This window comes from Astatotilapia calliptera, chromosome 17, assembly GCF_900246225.1.
Source record: "Astatotilapia calliptera chromosome 17, fAstCal1.2, whole genome shotgun sequence".
NCBI lineage: Eukaryota > Metazoa > Chordata > Actinopteri > Cichliformes > Cichlidae > Astatotilapia > Astatotilapia calliptera.
This window is the reverse complement of record NC_039318.1, coordinates 35,227,311-35,251,118: the sequence shown is the minus strand read 5'-3', so window position 1 is coordinate 35,251,118 and position 23,808 is coordinate 35,227,311. Positions and strand designations below refer to the sequence as shown.

The 23,808-nt window shown below is 40.0% G+C and overlaps 1 protein-coding gene across 1 annotated transcript in view; it reads left to right on the top strand.

Moving 5' to 3' along the window:
* The first annotated feature begins 1,173 nt into the window (after positions 1 to 1,173).
* Positions 1,174 to 23,808, top strand: part of slc2a13a (solute carrier family 2 member 13a) — an 85,948-nt gene continuing 63,313 nt past the window's right edge. Inside the window, exons 1-3 of the mRNA XM_026146073.1 lie at positions 1,174 to 2,177; positions 17,755 to 17,914; positions 19,342 to 19,550. Coding sequence (XP_026001858.1) covers positions 1,604 to 2,177; positions 17,755 to 17,914; positions 19,342 to 19,550 — 943 coding nt within the window. The 5' untranslated portion in view covers positions 1,174 to 1,603. The remainder of the gene's footprint in view (positions 2,178 to 17,754; positions 17,915 to 19,341; positions 19,551 to 23,808) is intronic.

Sequence of the window (23,808 nt, the reverse complement as noted above, 5' to 3'; positions counted from 1 at the left end):
TCTCTGTATGTATTATTTTGGGGTCTACTGTTCTTGTGATTTGGTGCTGAATTCAAAATTGGTATTACTTATGGTGCTTCTTTTGAGTTTCCGATTAGTCATGCTAATTATTTTAACTTTCAGAGAAAATGTGCTCATTAAATATTCTTTCACTAGAAGGTAATTGCTTAATTTGATATGATGTAGCCTAACTATTCTATAAAGTGGCATCATCTATGGCAGGGGTCAGCAACCTAATTCAGCTCTGAGATTAATTGAGCCTCAAGGCTCAATTAGCTGGGGACAAAAAGGTAAATTCCCTAAAAGACACATTTCTTGGTTTGTTCTATGTAACTATTGTATATGCATGGAAACCCTGTCTCATTATTGATCTTCTTCTGTAATCGGTTCAATCACAAGTCATTTTCAGGCCATGTTAATTCTTCAGGGACACCGTTGTCCACGTATTGATCCTCTGAACTCATGAATGCTTTAACTGCTATGCCATTCTGTGCACTGCAGCTATGTTTCATCAGTGGTGAAGGACAATTATAGGGTTTGAGTGTATGGAGAAGATAAACTGGTTGGTATGGGTCACTGATAAACCTTTTTTTTTTAGCTTCAAGCAGACAGATTATGACACATGTATTGCCAAAATAGATTAATTTAGATCAATCAAATTGTTTTTAAACAACAATCAACATTTAAAGTGAATCAGAAATTGTGCAAATGTAAATATTTTAATAGTTACAGAGTTGATTCATTAAAAATCAGCTGATCCTACTTAATTTCAAGAGCACTGAAATATACTCTGCTTGCTTTGTGGCGGTGTTAAAGCTAATCAGCAGTACAGATACTATAATCCATAAAAGTGGATAGCAGCTGACATGTACAACATCATTGTACGACTGTCTGCGCTTGGAGTTCTTCCACCTGTAATACAAAGCTACTGCCAGTAGGGGGAAGCCGTTTTCCAGTTTTGCCAGAGGCTGCCTGTCGTAAGAGTAAAACGTGTTGAAAATGTTTAAAGCAACAACATTCCGGTTTTTATATCTTTTAGTTAACAAAGGTTTTTCTTATTTTTATGATTTTATGCTTTAGCCCCACAAAAAAAGTGTTTTTTCACGAGGCTTAAGCATCATCATCAAATGAAATTATACAGCAGACATTTACACATCTTTGATGTGTATTAACGAGCATATTAATCCGCCTGATTTGGTCAGTTAACAACTGCAGACCGCATATTCCCCATAAAAGATGGTGCTGATAAGTCTTCGCTCCACGCTTCCAAAACAACATTTCTTTGCGTCACGCCGACGCTGGTAGTGACGATGTGATCCACTACACTCCTCCTATCTCACCTTTCCTACCCTACTCTTCTCCAACTCTCCCATCAGGACCACAGGGATGTCATGCGCGGATAAACAAGGCTGGAGCACAACTTTACTCAGCAGCGGGCTTCTTTTTTTTATTTGGAAGTGTCTTAGGACAGTCAGCGTGACTTTAAGTCTAAGCTGAGTGTAGTGGGGGGTAGGCCTGTTAGTTGGGTGGGCGTGTGTGTTTGTTTTGTTGTCAGACGCTTCAAATACAACTCAGCAGCCCTGTCCTGTGTTGTAGTTCCCATATGTCGCGAAGGCAGGCCGACCATGACTACAACCTCCGGAGTATGAACAACCTGATGGGCGAGAGGTGGAAGAAAGTGAACGACGGAGGTGAGCGCAGTCTCATCAAGGCTCCGTCCAACGCCAGCATCAGCAGCCAGGGCGCCTCCACTGGAGCTTCCGCCGCCGCTGGTGCCCCATCAGCCCCCTCCTCCTCGTCCACTGGAGACCTGGAGAGAGCTGCCCGCAAGCAGTTTCAGCAGGATGTTACACCTGGTTTCGTCTACGTCCTGGCCATCTTCTCCGCCCTGGGGGGCTTCCTTTTCGGCTATGACACCGGGGTGATCTCCGGGGCGATGCTCCTATTGAAGCGGGAGCTGGACCTGAGCGCCCTGTGGCAGGAGGTGCTCATATCAAGTACTGTGGCCGCAGCCGCCCTCTCCGCCCTGCTGGGCGGCTTTCTCAACGGGGTGTTCGGGCGCAGAGTGTGCATACTGCTCGCCAGCTTCTTCTTCGCCGTCGGGGGGATCGTCCTTAGCAGCGCTCCCGGTAAAGAGGTGCTCCTGGCGGGTAGGCTCATCGTTGGATTGGGGCTCGGTAGGTTTCAGGGGCGTTTTCAGGTTTTTGAAATAAGGGGGCGCAAAAGGGGTGGGTGGGGTCTCAGAAATTTCAATAAAAAAAATTCTGAATTAAGAAAATTTAAAAAAAAAATGTGGAGGGAATGGAGCTAACAAAATCAGTGTAGATACGGATATAAATCAATTTCATTCTACCAAGTAGCAAAACTATAGATGTCGAACATACTTTGTTCTAAGTTCAACTTTGAAAAGTAAAGCACCTGAGTAACTGTAAGCCATTATATTTCTTTTAAGTCTCCTTGTAGTCGGCTACCTAGAGTTCATGTATAGTTTGTGCCTTGTAGTGGAGATTTTCCACGGTGTCACAAAAAAACTGGCAGACACACGGACAGCCATGGACCCTTAAAGCCATTAAATATTTACCTCGTGAACAGCACCATACTACAAAATTGACATCATGGGCGTTATTGGTAGCTAGCTGCTTTTCTGCAGGTGGTGCACCTCTGGGTTTTTGTAACCTGGCATGCCGTGCCGCCGCCACCACAGCTGGGTTGAAGACACGAGTGTTGGGTTTAATAGCTCCTTTTACAGAATTCCTGAAAAAGTTTTGATTTCTCCTTCTGCATCATGGCTGATGTGGCAGTATTGCCTGAGTGGCGACGCCTATGATTAAGGAGAATATTGCAGCGGCTACCTGAGCCATAACAGTGAGCATAAATGGATTTGACTGTGTGAAAATGATACTACCGGCATTGTACAAAGCCACCAACACACCAGGGCCTTCACACTCACTGCCTGGTGATCAGTATTCATTTTGACAGCAAGTTTTCTGATTGCATCTCGTCTCTCCACAATATTTACCTTTAAAAGATTTTGTCTTGTATTTGGAAGGATCATCATTCCACTTTATAATATTATCTAATATTGAATATTCGTATTTATATACCATGAGGAGAAAAGCCCTGCTCCTAATTAAACACCCTGAGCATGCTCCCAGAGTCTTTGTTTAAGAAAAGTTTTTTTTTACCAGTCCAGAGCAAGAAACAAAGCCAACTGTAGCTTTAGACAAATTGTTATTCCAATGAAATTACTTCAGCCTGCCCGGCGCTAATGATAATGTGATTTATTGATTTCTTCTTCAACACTTCCCCTCGCTCGCTCGCTCGCCATTAGAAAGAACAGAGGTGGCACTCGGCTTAAGTGCCCCTTGAAGTCAAAGATCTTAAAGCTTTTGGTGGTTTTGGTGATGCATTGCTGCTGTAGCTCCTCCTCCCCCACCACAGGCCTGAGGTTTGCAATTACTCGCAGCGTCTAATTACGCAGCGTGGCCCTCTGCTTCCTTTATCTGCATGCCACTGGCTGTTAGACAATTTGCAGTCCCCATTATCATCATCATCGTTCTCATTATTAGATTTGGTTGGGTATCATTAGGTGATAAAGGGGAAACTCATTCTGAATGATAAATATCACCCCATCAAAGGAAGCCCAGATAAACCTACAAAGCACACAGGAGACACATAGTGCCTCTGATTTTGCCTTTATTATTGAGTTGCACTCGTCTTATTGGCTGCCTCGTCCCTGCTTCCTTCCCTGCAGCCCACCTTTGCACATTGCCTTTCTCCTACTTCCTTCCGTGCATGAATATTTTTGCATTCTGAGCTTTCTCCCCTCTTGAATCATCCATCTCTCTGCGTGGTCTTCCTTCCACTCTGCGTGCCTTTCCACGCAACGCTTCTTTTGATCACAATTCAATATGCCTCACATTATTTATAGCAGCTGCTGTTACTCATGAGTCGCATCTCTGCTGTTAAAAGTGGCTTTCAAGGCTCGGTACTCGTCCATCACCTCTTTTGAGACCAGTAAGCGCTCCTTTCAGTGATACATGGAGGACTTGCACACCATTTTTATCATCTTCGGTCAGGGATCCTTACTAAGCTCTACCCGCCTTAAAGAGCTCGGTGTGTACCCCTTTAACAAACTAAAGTCGTTTATTAATTTGCTCCCCTTTTCCTGCATTTCTTTTGCTTCCTGTGAGAAGCAACTCGAACTTGGATTCTTTTTGTGTGATTAAAGACCAGTCGTACTCCAATTTGCATGTTTGTCTGGCACTGGAAATGTGCAGATGATGACAGCTTCTTGGTTAAATTTGCACTACTGTAAGTGGAATGATGTAAGACAATTTTATAATGAATGAATGGAAGTTTTAAAGGTTATGCTGGAAACCCTTGTATTTATTTCAGATTTACATTTTTGCAATACATGCATGTTTAGGCTCTTTTCCAATGAACTGCTCTCATAGATAACAGTCTAACCAACTTAAAGTGTGAATCTTCTGAAACAAGATGCCACCAGCAGCATTATAGTGCAATAATAGTGACACAGCAATATAATAAGTGACTGAGCATAAGGGAAATATATATATATATATATATATATATATATATATATATATATATATATATATATATATATATATATATATATATATATATATATATATATATGTATTTACAAAAAGTGGCCTGGGCAATATTTTACCAGGAAAATCTAAATAAAAGATTCATCAGAATCAGAATCAGAATACTTTATTGATCCCTGGGGGAAATTATTTAAAATAGCTGCTTAAAATTTTAATCTAACAATAGCTAAAGTAACTGAACTATGCTACTCTGCAGAAGTTGTGGAATATTGTCATGTGATAGAACTGAAAAATATTTTTCAACTTTTTAACCAGTTGCTTAAAACCATGCCTTTCCATCATGCATCAGTAATTTCCATCCACCATTTGCTCTTCCTGTTACGTGGAGCACAACTGGAGTGCTCCGGCGACACTCGGCAGAGTATTTGTTTGCATTTGGGTCGCTCGTCTCCACCTGCTAGTGTCCCCACCTTGTTGTACTCAACAGTGTTTTTGCCTCAAGTAGTGAAGCAAGTTTGTTGTTTGCACATTTAGTGAGTAGTGTGGAAGTAGTTCCCTTTCAGATACTAAATCACCATCAGACACTGACAACAACTCTGACTCTTAGACACGTGCACTAGGACCACGCACATGCGTTGTGTTGCTATAGCCATGATATCCTGATAAGATACTTTCATATCGTGCAAACATTTATAATGATATTATTGTGGACAATATGATGTAGCACAGCCCTAGTTTGTAAAGCTATAATGTGTATGTAAAGGTGGATGGAACGTGTTGGTCTGAAAAGTAAAGACCAATCCTGAATTTATTTTTATTGTCCATCAGGGGGCGACTACTCTGATCAGTGTAATCGGGATAGGCTTTAGCACAAGCCTACCTAGAGATATCGCTGTCTTATCTGTATACAGTGTCTTTGGCTTTGCTGTCAGATCCAGATGGATCACTGTCCATTACCTACAGTATGTGTATTAGGGATGGGATAATACATTGATATGCCAATATACAGTATTGTATCACAAATATCAAGAACTTGTACTAAGTAATAATACATTTTTGCTTTTATTCTCTTTAGAGTTATTTTTTGCGTTCAATGAAACATATATAATGATTTGACACAGGTGATTGTCTTGCAACATATTGTTTCGCAGGTATCATGATACCATGGGTATAGTGATGTTAACTTAACATTAGTACGATGCTGTATTGTATTTGATATCTCGCAGCTGACTGAAACGTTTGTCCTACAGTGGCCACTAGGGCTGCACGATTTTGCATAAAATGAGAATCACGATTTTTTTTGCTTAGATTTGAGATCACGATTCTCTCACGATTTTCTTTTCCAATATAAATATTTATTGCACTTATTAACTGCACATCAACTTCGTAACAGTTGAGACTGAACATAAAAACAATAAATAAACATAAAAACAACAAATGTCTCACATTTTGTCGGTGCTGCAAAATGTTGTACTGCTTGAAATTCCATCTCCACCGATGCTCGACACTGCGTGTATAGAGCAGTTAGTGCAACAATAGAAAAATAGTTGCGGGACGGCACTGTGTAGCGTTTGTCTACGGTGTTGATCATTTTCCTAAACCCCTCGTTTTGCACAGTGTTGATGGGAGCCATATCTTTGGTCAGGTGATAAGTAATAGCCTCTGTAATTTCTTTGTGCCTGTGGGAGTTCGACGGGTATAGGGAAGCGCTGTATAAGGTTCCCGTTATTGATGTTTGGGTGGTTGACCGGGACGGATTTTCTCCTGTCACTTTCACTTTCACTTTTGAATTTTTTTGTAAATGTCACTTTCCAGAAGTGTTTTTTTTTTCTTTTTTTCTCGTCATTTATTTAGACTGCTTACGGGGAATTTTACACAAACAAACCTGACACTTGATAGAGAAAGGGTTTCTTTAATGGCAGCAAATAGCTGCCACTTTGTCTGATTAAAATAAATTGAATGTGTACTTCTAATTAGCTAGCATGGTAAATTAGACAGGTGGCTCTGATGATCTAATTGCATACACAGTGTGAAAGTGTTGAGAAAACTCTTCAGTCTCAGTCGTTGTGCCCTGTCGAACCTCCATCCACCCATTTTAGGCATGTTTTGAGTTTGTGCTTGACTCCCTGCTTCAAATGTGGAAAGGTTTCTAAATGATTTCTATGATTACTTCATCTGAATTGTAGAGGATTTGATTTCTAAAGTATTGTTAAAGCATGGCCATTATTAAGTTAGAGAAAGTTGGATTAAGAACCTCTATTTAAGTACAGTAAATACACTGTTTGACATTTAAAAGTACAGGGTGGGACACAAGGTTTACAATGTTCATATCAGTAGGCCTGAAAGAAAGAAAACTCGAATAACTGATTAGATCATGACGAGAAAAAGTGTTTTATGCAAATATTTTTTCTGTTTTTCTGTTGTGGACATGTAAATGGAACATATTTATGCATTGTACTGCTAGTTGATCAAAATAAGATGCTGGAAAATTTTTAATTTATTGACTTCTTGTAAAAAAATAATATACAGATTAATTAAAAATGAATAAATGACAAATTATGTATTTTGTTTGCAGCTCTGTGTGGAAATTACAATATGAGAAGAAAATAGATTAAATGGGTAGCTTATGCCAACATGTGTATATGTGTGTGTATGTATATGTATATATACTAGGGGTGCAACGATACACAAAATTGACGGTTCGGTTCGATACTTTGGTGTCACGGTTCGATATTTTTTCGATACAAAAAATGTTCATGCCTTTTTAATTTGTCATTTATTAAAATTATAAATATATATTTTAACTCAAAAGTACAGTTTTTAAATTCAATGTTGCTGAAACATCAAAATAATAAAAAAAATAAATCCATATGATCGAGGAATCACTCATCTTTGGAAAAGAGAGTTTATTACAGAGAAATGGCTCTTTCCAAAATAAAAGCTATACTATACACTTCTTCTGGGGTATACTCTCAGCAGCATATTAAACATATCAGGTCCCCATAAGGAGCATCACGTGCTAACGGCTGTCTAAATGACTCGGGTAAAGTTTGTAGCATGCGTGCTTGTTATTTTTGTCTGCTTCCACTTGTCTTTGCACTAGGATGATGTCGGCGTAAATGTGCAGTCATATTCGTTGTGTTCCCACTAGTGCTTTCAGGTTAATTTCGTTAAAATGACATTAACGCCATAACGCCGCAAATCTCCGTTAACGGATCGCCCCGTGTGTGGGGCTGGACGGCGTCAATACGTTAACAAGCTAACTGCGCTAACGTAGTAGTTCCCACCCATGTAATTGAGCATTGCCTGGCACATCCGACATACTGTTTTACTTTTGTCCATGACATGCTTACCATCAGGGTCATGCTTCACATGAAAACCAAGATAGTTCCAAACGCCACATCTGAATGAGGGTGGGGGAGGTTCAATTTGCCATGTTGCAACGAGCTTAGCTTCTGTCTTGCTAGCTTGCGCTGCGCTCAGTGGATCTGCACTGACAGTGCAGCCTAGGTGGAGTAGTCGAACGCAGATCCACTGAGCGCTCAACACAGACAGCATCGTCAGAAGAAAAGTTGATAAAATAAATTTTAAAAATTGTATTGTTTGATACATATGCGTACCGAACCGAAAGCACTGTATCGAACGGTTCAATATCGATACGAGTATCGTTGCACCCCTAGTATATACCTGTAAGTACATACGTGTCTTGGTTTGTTATTCGAGCTACAAAGCCAAATATATGTAGCAAACTGTATGGAGGATTTATGATTGGGTAGGACATAAACAGAAAGTAAAAATAATAATTAATCGTTACTAACTAGTGGTTAAATCAGCTCATGCTTCTTTCTATTCTGTTTTAAACATATTAGGTTATTTTATTATAATCATTATTTTCCTTCGGTTTTACATTTTATTTGTGTTTTTTATATCGCAGTAATATGTTAATACGTTCAAATTAAAGCCTGATTATCATTATTATTATTATTATTATTATTATCATCAAAATGGCACTGTGATACAATGATATGCAATAATAATAGATTGCAAGACAATCATCTGGGTCAAACCTTGATCTGTTTGTCACTGAATACAAAAAAATAACTAAAGAAAAAGAAAAGAAGACATTATTTATATTTTGTGTCATTTGTTTATAATTGGAGTGATATTTTGCTGTGTATTGCCGTATCAATACATTAGCCCATCCCTAATACACATAGGTAATGGGCAGTCAGCCGCTGTAAACACCTAGAGTGAAATACCAGTCTATAAATATACTGTGATATTAACACAAGCAGTCGTAACACTGATGCGAATCTAAAGGAATTTATTGAGTTGGAGTTGTTTTTTTTAGAAACAAAAGTAATAAAAACTGAGGGAAAAGCAATAATTGTTTTCAGAGATTTTAAGATAAAGTGATGAAAACAGCAAAGAAATGCATGAAATACAGAGACTGCTAAAGTGTCAGCTGCACACTATCATTAACTGAACAAGCTCTGATTGCTCTTATGAGGGAGAGAACTAATCACATGGGTCATTTCAGCTGTTACATCATAAGTATCCCCTCCCTTTTGTGCTGTTACATTTTTACCATACAGAGATCTCCATTAACCAAGCACGCGTGAGCCAGACACTCAAAGATAATGAGGCAAACTGAAGGTGGAGACGCTAATGAGGCAACCTGTTTTGCATGCAATTTTTCTGGCCCAGTCCGATCACCTGCACATTAACACGAATGTCAGTTCTCAGAAAAGCCAACTGTTGAGCGTTTTTGAACAGGACTCACCGGAAAGGTCATCAGAGCTGTTTGTCAAACCAGGAAAGGCCATACACCGCCATGCCATGCCTTCTTGTATTTCTACACATAAACCTGGTTATTGTTGAGCTGACCTTTGCCTAAGCACATCGACTGTTGTGCGATATGAGCTGGTGCTTGCGCAAGCAGACAGACAATGTTGAGCCAGACTTGCGGGATTAACTCTAATTTATTATTTGATTTAGTATTTTCAAATTCAGTCAAACAGTTATCCACATCCAAACCATAATTTCCGATAGATAGATAGATAGATAGATAGATAGATAGATAGATAGATAGATAGATAGATAGATAGATAGATAGATAGATAGATAGATAGATAGATAGATAGATAGCACTAACCCTGACATTGACCAGGCAGTCAATGTTTCTGCTTTTATCAAATTGTTCTCTGAAGTTTTGGTAGTCAGGGAGCCAAAAAAAAAAAATCATAATTCAAAATCAAAACATCAGAAAAAATTTTCATTAAAAAAAAAAAAGCCTAGAGGAAGTCTAGAGCTGTTACATGCAGCTCTTTTGCCGTCACCAGTGGCTCTCTGTGGCTTTGAAAACAACATTTGGTGAATATGAAAATTATCCTCTTAATTTGCCTAAGACCCAAACTCTTCCACGACATGCTTTTTTAATTTCTCTTTGATATTTGGGCCCGATATTTGAATGTAAAAACAAAGAATTACCAGATTTTTTTTTTAACCTTATTTTTGTTTTTAAGAAAAATGAGAGCCACATATGAGGATATTCATTTAAAATTTTGATGCCCATGTAGAGCAAAATTGAGTATTTTAGTCTAAATAACCCAAAATGTGATGTCCACATATGTGGACGCCAGGTCCTAGGAGGATAAATTCAATTGGCCATCATGGATATAGACACATAGTTGGCTTATCCCCCGAGCTATGCATTACAAATCCAAAAAATAAAAGTAAAGGAGAAAAACTGAGAATTTAACTGTGTGGGGGCAAAACAGTTTGGTTTCATCACCAACAACTTCAGATGTTCTCATTTTTGTTTAAGCTATTAAACTTAAATTAAAGTTTAGTAAAGCACCATCACACCATCAGAGATTACAGCTTTTAAACTGAGTGCTCATAAAGAGCCAGCTGGTCTTTCTTCTCCAGTATATGATTTGCCTTGTTCCTTGTTCTGCACAGAGATTTCTTCAAAGTCTCTAAATTATTTGATGATACTTACGGTTTGGGTTAGGTTTTCACAGAGGCTGACTTGGAGCTCAGCGGGTTAAATAGGTTGGCACTACAACTCGAATATGCTTTGCAGCTCCATATAGACTTCTTGTTCTTAAAAATGTCTCTTTTTAGTAAAGGTTGGATGACGGTATGGTTGGATTATGGCTAAAACCTCAGAGAGCAAATCGTGAATGCTCCGTCCTCCATGCTCCAACTGAGAGGGGCAATTGCTTTTATCAGTTTTATCAGTAAAACTCAGTTAAAGTTGTACCCTCTTCAATAAAAGTGGGCAAACTTTGCCCACTTTTGACAGGGGCAAAGAGGAAGCATCCAACTGAGTACACATGTTTAACATGATGTCCTAAAAGTTTATGATATATTGGGGGAATTATTCAGCTCTATCCTCAGTTCACCCTTTATCAGGGGTCTCCAACTCCAGTCCTTGAGAGCTATTGTCCTGCAGCTTTTAGATGCATCCCTACTCCAACACAGCTGAATCAAATGGTTGAATCACCTCTTCAGCATGCCATCAGGTTTGGCAAAGGCCTGCTAACAAGCCATTCATTTGATTCAGCTGTGTTGGAACAAGGATCTATTTAAAAGCTGCAGTAAAGTAACTCTTGAGGACTGGAGTTGGAGACCTCTGCCCTACAGTGAAGCAACCAACAGCTGTAGGCATCAGTGAGCGAACAATGCTTCCAAAACAGAGTAACGTTACAGCTAACAACGCTCATGTTAACATGCTAGAAGACATCCCCACGATCACGAAGGAAGCGATCTAAGTTTTCCCTCTTTTCTTTTTACATTTTCAAGGACAAGGTAGGTCATTAAAAATTTAATCTGCGAAAAACTTTCCATTTTCAAAACTTTTCCATTTGTCAGATTTAACCAATCAGTGGAGAGCTTGCCCCAAGACAATGCATTTCCATTTGTTCAACAAAGAGCCATAAAAATGTTTCTTTTCTGCCTTAAGCCTCTGATGCATGCTGGCTTAGTTAGTCATAATCCAATGCCTCACACACAGACAAAAAAACATGCACAAATAAAAGGACACACAGACACCCTCATAGTGACTGTATAATTATGTTTTCTGGCTAAATTATCTAGCAGTTGCAAGCGTTGAAATGTTTTGTTCTTTGAAAGAGGAGATAGGCCCGCTTAAAAATAGTACTGTTAATTACACTGAGATAACATTTAATTACAACCTGCAGGCTTGCTAATTAATTGGTTGGTTCATATAATTAAGTCGCAATTCTCTTCCTAACCAGGCGAAACCTAAATGTAGACTTAATGAGAAGTTTGTTTATGCGCATATTATTGTTTTAATGTGCAAATTACATCACTTAAATGTCAAGTTTTTAAAAGATGAGTTGGGTTCGGCTTGACATTTGCGCATTTTGACTCTCCAGAGCATGAAATTTAGCAGTGGCTAATTTCTGAATTAAGCCTTCCAGAACAAGTCTTATTATTCCATAACATGCTTTTAGAGAAACCAATCAAAAAATTGTTACTTTTTTTACTGAATTCAATTACGAAAGGTTACAGCTTTTCCTGCTTTCACTAATCCGTTCAATCACAATTCACAATTACACACATTTAAAAGTATGTATCAGATTTTTCCCTTCCCCTTACTTTGCATGTTTAAGGATCCTCTGTTAGAGGATCCTAAAAAACCGGCTTCCATTACAAGAACAACATCATAACAACAACACATCCAGAAAATGTTCTGTCTGTCAAGATCATAGTCGTGGAGATTCTGAAGAAGTATCTCCCTCGTTCTTCTGATCAAGTCTCAGTCCTAGCCTTTGTACTGTGTGCCTAGAGCCCGCCTTTAGAAGACCAGACAGATCCTTTGTTAAGTGTGCTGCTTTGAGGCTGAGCCTGCCCAGACAGCAACTTCAGACTGTGTATGTGTGTTTGTGTGTGTGAGTGTTGCGAGCTGTCCTCAGTGCTGAATAGAGAGCTCATTAATAAGAAAAGAAACATAGTGCAAGTGTCTTGGTAAAGAGACTCACACTCAAGTAAAGAAATATACTCATAACACGAGTTAATTTGTTTGTTTTTTTAGTTTTATTACTATTGAGAATTATAAAGGAATACGAATACTTGACATTACTCATATCCTGTCACTTCTTTTTTTAAGTATGTGTGCTCTAAAACAGTGATACTGATGCAGAGAGAGGCTGACACACAACAACCTGTGTTAGTTTTTAAAGACAAATATTGTATATTCATATGCCTGGAATAAGCTGGTGTAGGAAATACTAACCTTTCAACCTACTCTTCAGACATCTTGGAAGCAAGACTCTGTACATAATATGGATCACCTACACATTAAACCTTATGGAAGCTGCTCAGACATGGAAATTCATGCCGTGAAGCTCCCAGTGCACAGTTCTCATGCTGATGTTAATGCCAGAGGAATCATTGTTGCAACAATGCCATCCTAATCATAACAATACTAATAATAAAAACAATAATCAGTTATTTCACAGATGTTTGTAAAGGCAGATTGAATGACTGGGTGCTTGATATTTTATACCTGTTGCAATGGGACAGAAAATACCTGAATTCATAGATTAACAGGTGTGGCTCAGTAATTTTGTCTAATCTATAGTTTTCTAGATAAAATTATAATTTACATAATCCATTTGAAATATGATTCTGAAAGTAAATATATTATCTCCCTGAATTAGCTGGTCTTCTGTATGGCAGAGGGATCTATTTCCTGGGTAAGGAGTGAAGGAACAAAGCTTGGTTTTCCAATCCGTATTTTATTGGATCCAGTTAGATTTAACAAACAATCATGATCTTTAAAATGGAATGCTGATTTCAGTGCAAATAAATGGAAAATTAATTGCAAATCTCTTCTATATTTTGACCTATATGTTATTAAGAATAATAAAAATAGTGTTTATTCTTTTAATTTTAAATTGATATCAGTTCAACTGAGTCAGGAGCACAGACTGAAAAAAGTACCATTAACAAAGCATCTGGTTGAACATCTCACAACAAGTTAACTGAGAGCAGGTCAGTAACATGATGTGGAGCGTCCCGGAACGTCGTCCTAGAAGTGTCTGTAGGGTGGGAAAACTCTGTGAAAGACTGATAGGACAAACAGTTCAAACAGTTTATCGATGTCAAAATGCAGAGGTATATAGAATCATTTCAGGAAATTCAGAGAAATCCTGCAAGCACAGTGTGCAACAGATAACCTAACATTAGAGGGAAATCATTCACAGGTGGATGCAATAGCTATCATACACGTTTGACAATGTGGAAGTCAACCATAGAAGTTCCATCCATTCGCTTACGTTTATCCTTTTCATGGGGGTGCTGGAGCCTATCCCAGCCATCTTTGGCAAGAGGCAGTGTACACCCTGGACAGGTCGCCATACTGTCGCAGGGCTAACACATATACACAAGCATTCACATCTATGGGCAATTTAGAGTTTCCAATTAACCTTTCCCCACTAACTGCATGTCTTTGGACTGTGGGGAGAAGCCGAAGTACCCATGGAGAACCCACGCAAACACGGGGAGAACATACAAACTCCACACAGAAAGACCCCGCCCTGATGGTGGAACTGAACTCAGGACCTTCTTGCTGTGAGGCAACAGTGCTAACCGCCGTGCCACCCAACCGTAGAAGCTTTTATTACTTAATATTACAAGTAATGTTATGTGTTTTAGTCAAAGACACTTCACACTGGTTATCCAGTTCTCAAGTACAGCTCCAAAAACCTTATTGTTTTTGTTGACTGAGATTTTGTAACAGGTTATCTGCTTTTCAGAAGGTCGTTGGTTTGTTCCCCAGCTCCAGCAACCCTATGCTGAGGTGTCCTTGGTCAAGGTACTCAAACCCAGTTACCCTCTAATGGATCAACGCATTCAAAAGTGTCTGTGGATGCAGCTTGCAGTGTAAAAAGTGCTCTGAGTGATAGATGAGATTAAAAATGTGTTAAAAAATAAAATCCATTTATCATGAGCTAAACTATTAGAGCGTAGGACACAGAGAACATTTACAACTCACTGGTCTCAGGATCACCTCAGAAAACAGATGTAAGTGTTCAGTTAATTACAAACCCAAGTTGAGACTCTTTCATGTAAATAAAATAAATGCACCCAGTGTAAACATTTGGCTCGTCATGTAAAGAAAAATATGACAAAGGCGGCCCTAAACTATAGTTGTGAATTTCAACGTATATTAAAAAAGAAGAAGATATAACTGTTTTCATATTTACACTAGTATATTAAACAATTTCCAAATCATCTTTCTGTGCATTAATGAAAGAAAGGCATGTTGTACACTAATAAACAGAAAAAGTCACTGCGATGTTGGACTCCAGAGACTCAAAGTCAAAAATATTTAATCACAGATGACGGATAAGCCGAAGCGAATCGGTACACTATTTAACCTTTTTCCTGGCCTGTATGCTCAGATGGGCTCTAACATATTTTCCCCGTCACCACCTGCAGCAGCATGTGAAATGGACATGATTCATTGCTCACTAAATGTAACAACATCAGCTGTTGTATCTCGCCGGCAGGCATATGGCGGGCTATAGCAGCAGGCGGGACTTGGACGGAGATATGGTAGTGATGCATAAGGCTAAAACAGGTAGAATGATGGGAGGTGTGCATGAGGCTAGCACACGCAACAGAAGAGGAATTGAAGCAGACAAACCGCTTTGGTCATTTGTGACTTTGTTTCTTTTTGGGTTTAGATGACTTTAAAACTACAATTCCCAGGAGACTCTGCAGTAGTTTCTGTATGTGAGATGGCTCAATGCCACTGTTTTAAGTTGCTGGATGTTCCATCAGTTTTATTAAAAGCCTCCTAGCAGCACAGTTCAAGTACACGGAGAGTAATAGTCATTAGACAGGCTCAGTTCTATGTCTTTAACACTGATGGGATTTACATGTCTATTTTAGTGTGGAAAGGTTCCGGCTATTAGTTAGTGAGCCAACGATAAATAAAGACTTTTACTTCTAAGCCCTGCTAAAGCCTAGATGAACTCTCCCTGCTGAACAGCTCTGTTAGAATGACAGAGGGGTTTTTTTGTCACATTTTTTCTTTGTTTTCCTAATTTAATGTCCAGAAGAGAGGATAACACAAAGGCTTTGGCTAAAGGTGCAGCAGAGCGTGATGCTAATGCTCCTGAAGATCAGACAGGGACCGTAACAACTGAATGCTAAAGCTATAGGGAACGGCAGTACACACATCTATGCTTTTTCCCCCAGATATTTATGGTTATGCTGAGTTACACAAGGCAAAGTTTCAGAATCCTAACTTTAGTGTAACCCGTGGACGCGATAGGGTTTGTCTTGCATTCATCTTTCGGCAGGACCTCTCCAAGGCTTATAAATGCATTTCTATTAAATTGGGCTGAGCAGACAGGCTTCATTGCCAAAGAGCACTTGATTCGATTTCAGGGGGTGTTCTGGATCTCGGATTTCCGTCATCAGATGGTAATCCTTTTTTTAGCCATAACAAAGATAAAGACTTGACTCTAAATCCTTAGGGTGTGTTTGCAGTTCGAGGTTGTGTGAGAGCAGAGCGGAGTGTTTCCACGTGTGTTTTGGCGTGCCCATCCCCCAATCACGCACACGGATTTCCAATCTGACATTAAACCACAGTTTCTCTTGCAGTTCAGCTTTTATTAGTTTGTAATTTGGGGTTTTGTGCTCTTTTATTAAACGTCTCAAGATGCTGATTTTTTTGTCCTTCTTGTTTGAGAAAAAGCAGTGAACAAATTAATTTTAAAAAAGGGGGAGAAAGAAAAACATAGTAAATTTCCTCCTATCTTGCTTATTGATTTGTCTTCCCAGAGCTGCCACAGTGTGGTGCCCGCTTGGAGACAGCATGGCTCGTTTCCCAGCAAGTGGTTTCCATGGCGACGGGTAGCCACGTAGTCATGGCGGCCGTTCAGGCCAGGGCGGTGGCTGTAGGGAGGCGAGGGGTGGAGTGGGGTGGGGTGTGTAGATGGCAGACTATTAATAGAGCTTATGGGGAGCCAGCTGCAGAAAGCCTCAGCCTCATGGCACCTCGTCAGACATCCAGTCACACACGTTTTGGTCTGTGTTTTTGAGAGTGTAGAAGTGTGCATTGCCCTGTATGTGTTTGTGTGTGGTCAGCCTGTGTACCGTGTGTGAGTAGCACACTGGAAGACACTGCAGTATGCTTGTTTCTGTCTCTTGGATTTACGTCAACATCTTTGTGACATCACTGTTGGTACCGTTGAGCAAATATGGTCAAACTTACTGAAGAAGACCAAGCGTAACTTTTTGTAGGCGTTGCAAACATTACCCAAATAACTTCAATAAGTGTGTACATTTGTTTTTGTAAAAGTCGCTTACTGTATTTAAAAAAATGCTATTTTGCAGTTTAAATCATTTTCAAATTGTCCTAACAAGCCAAAGCGATAACATGTCAGATTAGTGTCACGATGATTAGTCTAGGGCCACTGCAGATTCCACAAAATTAAATTAAAATCTGTAATGTACGCTTTATTTCTGCAATTACCATGTTCGAGTGTGCATGTCTGTGGGAATGAAATGGCTGAAATGTATCACAGAAATAAAGTGATTGTGAAATGGTATGTCTGCTAACTTTAAATATGGTTAAACCGGCGTAAATATTGTTTTTCCTGATACTTGAGTGCCACTTTTGGGTCATCGGTTGGATTGAACAAAGTCTAAATGAACAGAATCAACTTCCTGGGATTTCCTTACCTCGATGACTGAGCATGACCAACTCAGTTCCTTGGGTTTGAATCCTGCCTAGGACCTTTAAGTTTGCATGTTCTCCCTGGGTCTGCATGAGTGCTCACTAGCCGCTAGGGCTTCGTTCCAGAGTCCAAAAACACAGGGATAGGTTAATTGGTGATTCTAGATTGCCCATAGTTATAAATGTGAATGTAAATAGGCTGTCTCTGACTTTTAGCACTGAGGCAAACTAGTGACTTGTGCAGGGTGTACCATGCCCCTCACCTTTAAGATGTGGAATATGCTTCAGTCCCCCCTCGACCATGAATTTCAATGCAGAAGAAAATGGATGGATAAAATGTGTTATCCGTTTTGCTATATAAACTTGTAAGTCGACATTTGGAAATTCTACTTCAGCCAATAGTTCCTACTCCTAATCATCTCCTTTCCCTCTCTTTCCTCTACTGTATAGGTATTGCCTCTATGACAGTTCCCGTGTACATCGCTGAGGCCTCTCCACCCCACCTAAGGGGTCAGCTAGTCACCGTTAACACCCTCTTCATCACGGGGGGGCAGTTCACAGCCAGCCTCATCGACGGAGCCTTCAGCTATCTGCGCCATGACGGTTGGAGGTCAGACACACACTGATGAACTTTTCACATACACCTTTCACCCCCAGTGGTTATCGAACTATCGTTTGAAACACTCGACATTCACAAGTTGTCAGCCAATAATAACGCTCATTCCTGAAACTCAGTCCAAGGTCAGTTTTCCCAGTTTTCCCCTACTTTTCCAACCATTCTAGTGGCCATTTAAAAAAAAATACAGGGTTAAGGAATTCACTCTTCAAACCCCAAAGCTACATCCAAGCTCCACCTTTCACTGCACGCAAAATGTGTTATAGCACCTTCCACACCGCAATTTGTATCTCAACAGAAAAAAGAATACAGAAGCAGAACTTTTACACTTCTCACAGGATGTAAACAATGCCGCCTTCGTTAATGATAGTCATATAATCAGATGTGATAGCATCGTCTCTTTTTTGGCTTCTTAGCGTATGAAATGCCAGAAAATCTTTTCATTCCGGCTCAAACCCTCATTCAAAATGTCAACACAAGCACGGGTCAGTCTTTAGCATTTACTGGGAGCAGCTGTGCTGTTTATTGGAGCGATACTCTTGTTTTCTCTTTCTTCTGTTCGCGTCCTTTCCTCGTGTCACGCTGAATGCAGCTTCGCGGTCTTCTGAGTCTTTGAGCGGCGAGCTGCGAGATACTGTTGATAAGAATTGGTCGTTTTGAAAGGATTTGCCTCGGCTGCAGTTCTGATAGACACAAAGGAGATTGTTCGGCGAGCCTTAGATTTGTGTGATTCATAATGATAATGGAAAACCGATTGAGTTAAGATTACAGATGTTCTCAGATTGATGTCGTTGCCTTCGCAGAAGAAGAAAAACCTTGTACTTCTGGCTGTTTACTGCAGTCTCTAGCAATTTGTCATTATTACAGCCTCCTTTTACCCTTTTACTTTTCTTATATCCTCCTATTCTTTGCCTTACTGGCACATAACATGTTATGCTTGCAGAGCAATCCTGCAGTTTTTTACACTTCAGTGCAGCATAGTGTGCCTTTGCTAGGGTAAACTAATTATGCAGTGATATTAGACAGTGACGCTTTATTGTTTTGATTTTCTTTCTCAAGCAAGGCTTCTAGCAAGTGGAACTTTATCTCTAATGTGCAGCGATTAATCTAAATGCTTAATGTACATGTTAAGGTTATTTTAAGCAGAGGAATCTGAAAAAAGCCTTGACATTTTCCCCAGTGTTTAATTTTAATGAAGTAAACCACGTGTTGCTAGCTGAACTTGTCAGCATAAAGTGAATGCAGGGGAGCGTTGCTGAAACCTGATTGTTCTTGCATATGCAGTTGAATTTTGCACATCAAACCTTTTCAACCTTTCAAACCCTTCATTAGTCAAAAGCTAACAAACAAACAAAACTAAAAACAGCATTTCTGTGATCATAATTAGTCTCACTCCATGTGTTCCTTCTCTCCTCTCGCAGGTACATGTTGGGTCTGTCTGTGCTCCCCGCTGTGCTCCAATTCATGGGATTCCTCTTCCTGCCAGAGAGCCCTCGCTGGTTAATTCAGCGTGGGCTGACCCAGAAGGCCCGCCGCGTGCTCAGTCAGATCCGAGGCAACCAGAACATAGACGAGGAGTACGACAGCATCAAAAACAGCATCGAGGAAGAAGAGAAGGACAGCGGAGGAGGTGAGGGGAGGAGTCTTTTTTTCCTGATCCCTGTGTTTCTGCAAAAAAAATCAGCCCGCATGAGCAGCATAATGTTTTTGTCCTCCTTTTGTTGATTAACAAATCAACAAAGCAACATGTTCGGATTGTAACAATGCTCCAGATCCAGTGTGCTTATGGAAGGAGAAGAGAAAAAAAATCATGGAAAAAGTATATTTTTACCGCAGGTGTGATTGGATCACCAAAAATAAGCCGCAGTTAAAGGTTAGCTTGCTTTAACTCGCATAAGCAGCATGTTGTTAATTGCTGCGGTTAAAACTGCACACACGCAGTTTCCATAAACACAAAATCTGCCCTTTCATAAAATGATTAAGCACATGCTGTTGTGCATTTCACCACAAAGCCTGGCTCACATACGAACAGTTTCAGTGTAGTCGCTGATTTCCATGAAATGTACACTCGTTTCAAAGAGCACCTCACAGCTATGTTAACACCTCACATCTGACAGAGTCACAGCCCAGAGCCTTGAAGGCAGCGTCTTCCTTTCCAATCATTCTAATGTGATCTCAGTGAGCCTGACGTGACTGTTTATGCTCTCCTCCTGCTGCGTGATGAGGTCCTTTTCTGCTTAAAGAACAATAGTTGCCCCGTTGCGTGCCCTTGACTCCTACGGCGCTGGTGGTGACCTGCCAGTCAAACAGCGCGAGCTGTAACGTGGCATTATACATCTGATGATTCTGTTGACACAATTTGAGTTTCTGAAGGGGGAGTTCTTATCTTTTGTCTGTCCTTGCGTAATGGGGTTTGGTGTTCAAGATCATTTTCATCACTTCCTTTAATAAATTAAATGAATGCTCCATTTTTGACAGTATTTGGAGCGGCTTTGTGCTAAATAAAAAGAACTGGGCGTAGGTTGTCTCTTTTGTTTCAACAGTGCTCTGAAAATGTTACAGATTACTTTTTTTTTAAATTTCGACATCCTGTGCTTCACACTGAGATTATTCAACAGTGCAAATAGAGATCTCAGGTAGAAAGGGAGCTGAAGGGAGACAAGGAAAAGGCAGAGAAAATGCTTCCTTCTTCACGGTCAATTATTGTGTGAGCTGACCTTTGCTCGACCAACCACATCATAAAAGGCTCTGCCGGCGTGAGCCGACAATATTGGACTAGGTTGGCAGAATGGGGCCGACTGAGCTTCATTAGCTAATATTTTGGCAATCAATACATTTGCTGAGTTCAATGCCTGTGTGTAATGGACACTCACTGCCTGAACCTGCAAATCATTTTCCCAAAATCTCTTTTTAAATCTTGCTCAAACCGGGCTATGGGTACACAGTCTCTTAATGCATGCATGCGCACGCACAAATACAACAGTGTTTATTCACTTTTATCTCACTGTTTATCTGCACTCTGCTCTTTCTTTCGTTTTTTGGTGTGTGTGTGTGTGTGTGTGTGTGTGTCTGCATGAGAGAGACACAAATGCACCGGAAAAACTCTTGTTGTTTCCCCACAGCAAGAGTAGTCAGTTTCAGTGGCATGCACAAGACTGTTAGTGATGTGGTAAGCCCAGACCATCAAGTGTGCATGAAATTTGATTTGTAGGAACTGCAAAAAAAATGCTGTCCATACAAAATCTCAATTTAGACAAATCTCTACTTTGAATCCAGGGACTGAATCAGCTTCCATTGGGAAGAAAGAATGCCGCTGCTATTACTTGGCAATAAGCTTTACCGTTGATTTTAATGGCCAGATGTAAGACAACAAAGATGGTTGCCGTTGGTTTTATGCCAAGCTTTAGAGCTTTTAAAAAAATAAAAAGCAGCCAGAAGCAGAGCACGGGGTGAGGAGGTGGTTTTAAAGGCTTTTTGTAAAAGTCTTTGAGGTGCAGATGGCACAGAGAGAGAGCCAAGGGTCGACTGAAGGCAGCTTCCCAGACAGACTGCTACCAAAACAGGTTGGCAGTGCGGTAAAGGAGCAAAGAATGACAGTGGCAAGTTTGTGCTGCTGGTGAATAAGACTGGGAATGCACTGGGTGTTTGTCTCTGTGCACAGTTTTATTGTGTCTTTTTGCACAGCTTCAAGTCTTTTGTTTTCAAAATTCAAAATGCTCCTCTGTCTGACTTCCTGCCCTCCTCATCTGCTCCATGCAGTATGAGGCAAATTTTGTTCAAAAGGAGAATGGACATGTACTTTTTGCAACACAACTTCTCCTCCTGGGACTTTTCTGAAATGTGCTGCAGGGATTCTGGTGGAATCACAAGCACTGACTTGAGTTACTACGGCCAAAGCCACTACCCTTGGTTGGATTTAAGGAGGAGATTAAGCCAGCAGGCTAGCTGTTAAAGGGCACTGTTACTAGGTGTAGATTAGGAAATGATTAGCAAGTATTTCATAACATAAAGATACACTATGGACAAAAGTACTAGGCCACCTACACATTACATCTACATGACCGGCTCAGCTAGTTTTATTGTCATACACAGTAAAGAAACGTGTTTTCCTGAACAATGCGATTCTTCCTTCTGAAAAAAATATAAAAATGATAAGAAAAATAAACCATAATTTAAAAACTATATACAACAGTTCTAAAGAAGCATACACACAATATAAATAAAATAAAAGAATCTGAGCTGCAATAAGCTACGATTACTGTGCACTTCAGAATGCTACATCAGCTGTATGTGCCGTAGACGGAACTCTGCGATAGTAAATACTGCAGAGAGGGCAGTGGAGTCCTAATGATCTCTTTATCAGTCTTCACCACACTCTGCAGGCATTTGCAGTCCAAAGCATTGGCGTTGCCATGCCACACTATGATGTAGCTGGTCAAGAAGCTCTCAGCTATGCCGCTGCAGAAGCTGAAGAATGCCGAACTTCCACAGCTCCTGAGAAAATACAGTCACTGTTGAGCCCTCTTGATCAGCTGTGTGCTGTTAAATGTCCGGGTGAGGTCCTCACTGATGTAGACGCCCATGTATTTAAAGCTGCTCACCCTCTCCACTTAAAGCTCCCGGATGAAAACTGGCCAGTAGGGTCTCCTCTTCTTCCTCATGTCTGCTATCATGTCCTCTATCATCTCCACACTATCAGACCTCTTGATTAAGTCAGAGTTGCGTCAGCAGGAGTTCAGAATTTGGGTTGTCATATGAAACATCAACATAAGTTCAACTTCACTACAAAAAAACGACCAGAACTTTGAATCTCTAATTCTGTAACATCGGGTAAATTGGCATTAAAATAACAGAATATACAAACAACAGACTGTGACTACAGTTATGTCCAGTGTTGGTCAAGTTACTTGAAAAAAGTAATCAGTAACTACTTATCGATTACTTCCCCAAAAAAGTAATCCCGTTACTTTACTGATTACTTATTTTCAAAAGTAATTAATTACTTAGTTACTTAGTTACTTTTTAGAAACACGATTTACAACCTGAATAGGTGATAAAGCGATAGATCTTTCAGCCCAATTCTACTTTTTCTACATAATCCATCATACAAAATGTAATCAGATGGAAAAGTCTCTTTTTAAAACTTGTTTTATTAGTTTTCTTTTAACTTTATGCATCAAGCAAAAAATTTAATTATATGCAACATTCTCTGACGGGAAGAAATTAGTTTAACATTTAAACCTATTTTCTGTACATTCCAGCACATAAAATAAAATATTTTTTTGTGTTTACACTCACTCTTTCAAATAGATGCAAGTAAAACACAGCAGAAAATAAATAACATCAAAGACTCAGCAGTCCTGTCGCTCTATTTTCACCTGTAAAGCAGGAGTGGGGTAGGCGGAGGTTTACCCTGGTGCAGGTGTGCCGCAGCGGTCAGTGGAAGAATCCGCGAGTTTCTCTGTGAGTTTCCCATTACGTGGCAGCGCACTCCCGGAGCTTGCTTGGAAGTTTAGGGGGTTTTTTTGCTGTAAAAAGAAGTTTTCTTCCCACGCACAACGGACGCTAATGTTTTTGTCACTTTTTATGGAATCAAACTCAAAATAAGGTCAGTACTTCCACGCTTTAAACGCTGCACGCTCATACTCTCTCCTGCACTCGATATATGATCCATTGTTGATCTGCACACAGCTGTTGTTACAAACGTCACACTCGCTTACGTCACTGTCATGAGACATTCTCGCAAAAAAATCACGGTTTTAGAAACGCAGTAACGCAGCGTTCCTACGGGAAAGTAACGGTAATCTAATTACTGTTTTTGCAATAGTAATCCCTTACTTTACTCGTTACCTGAAAAAAGTAATCAGATTACAGTAACGCATTACTGC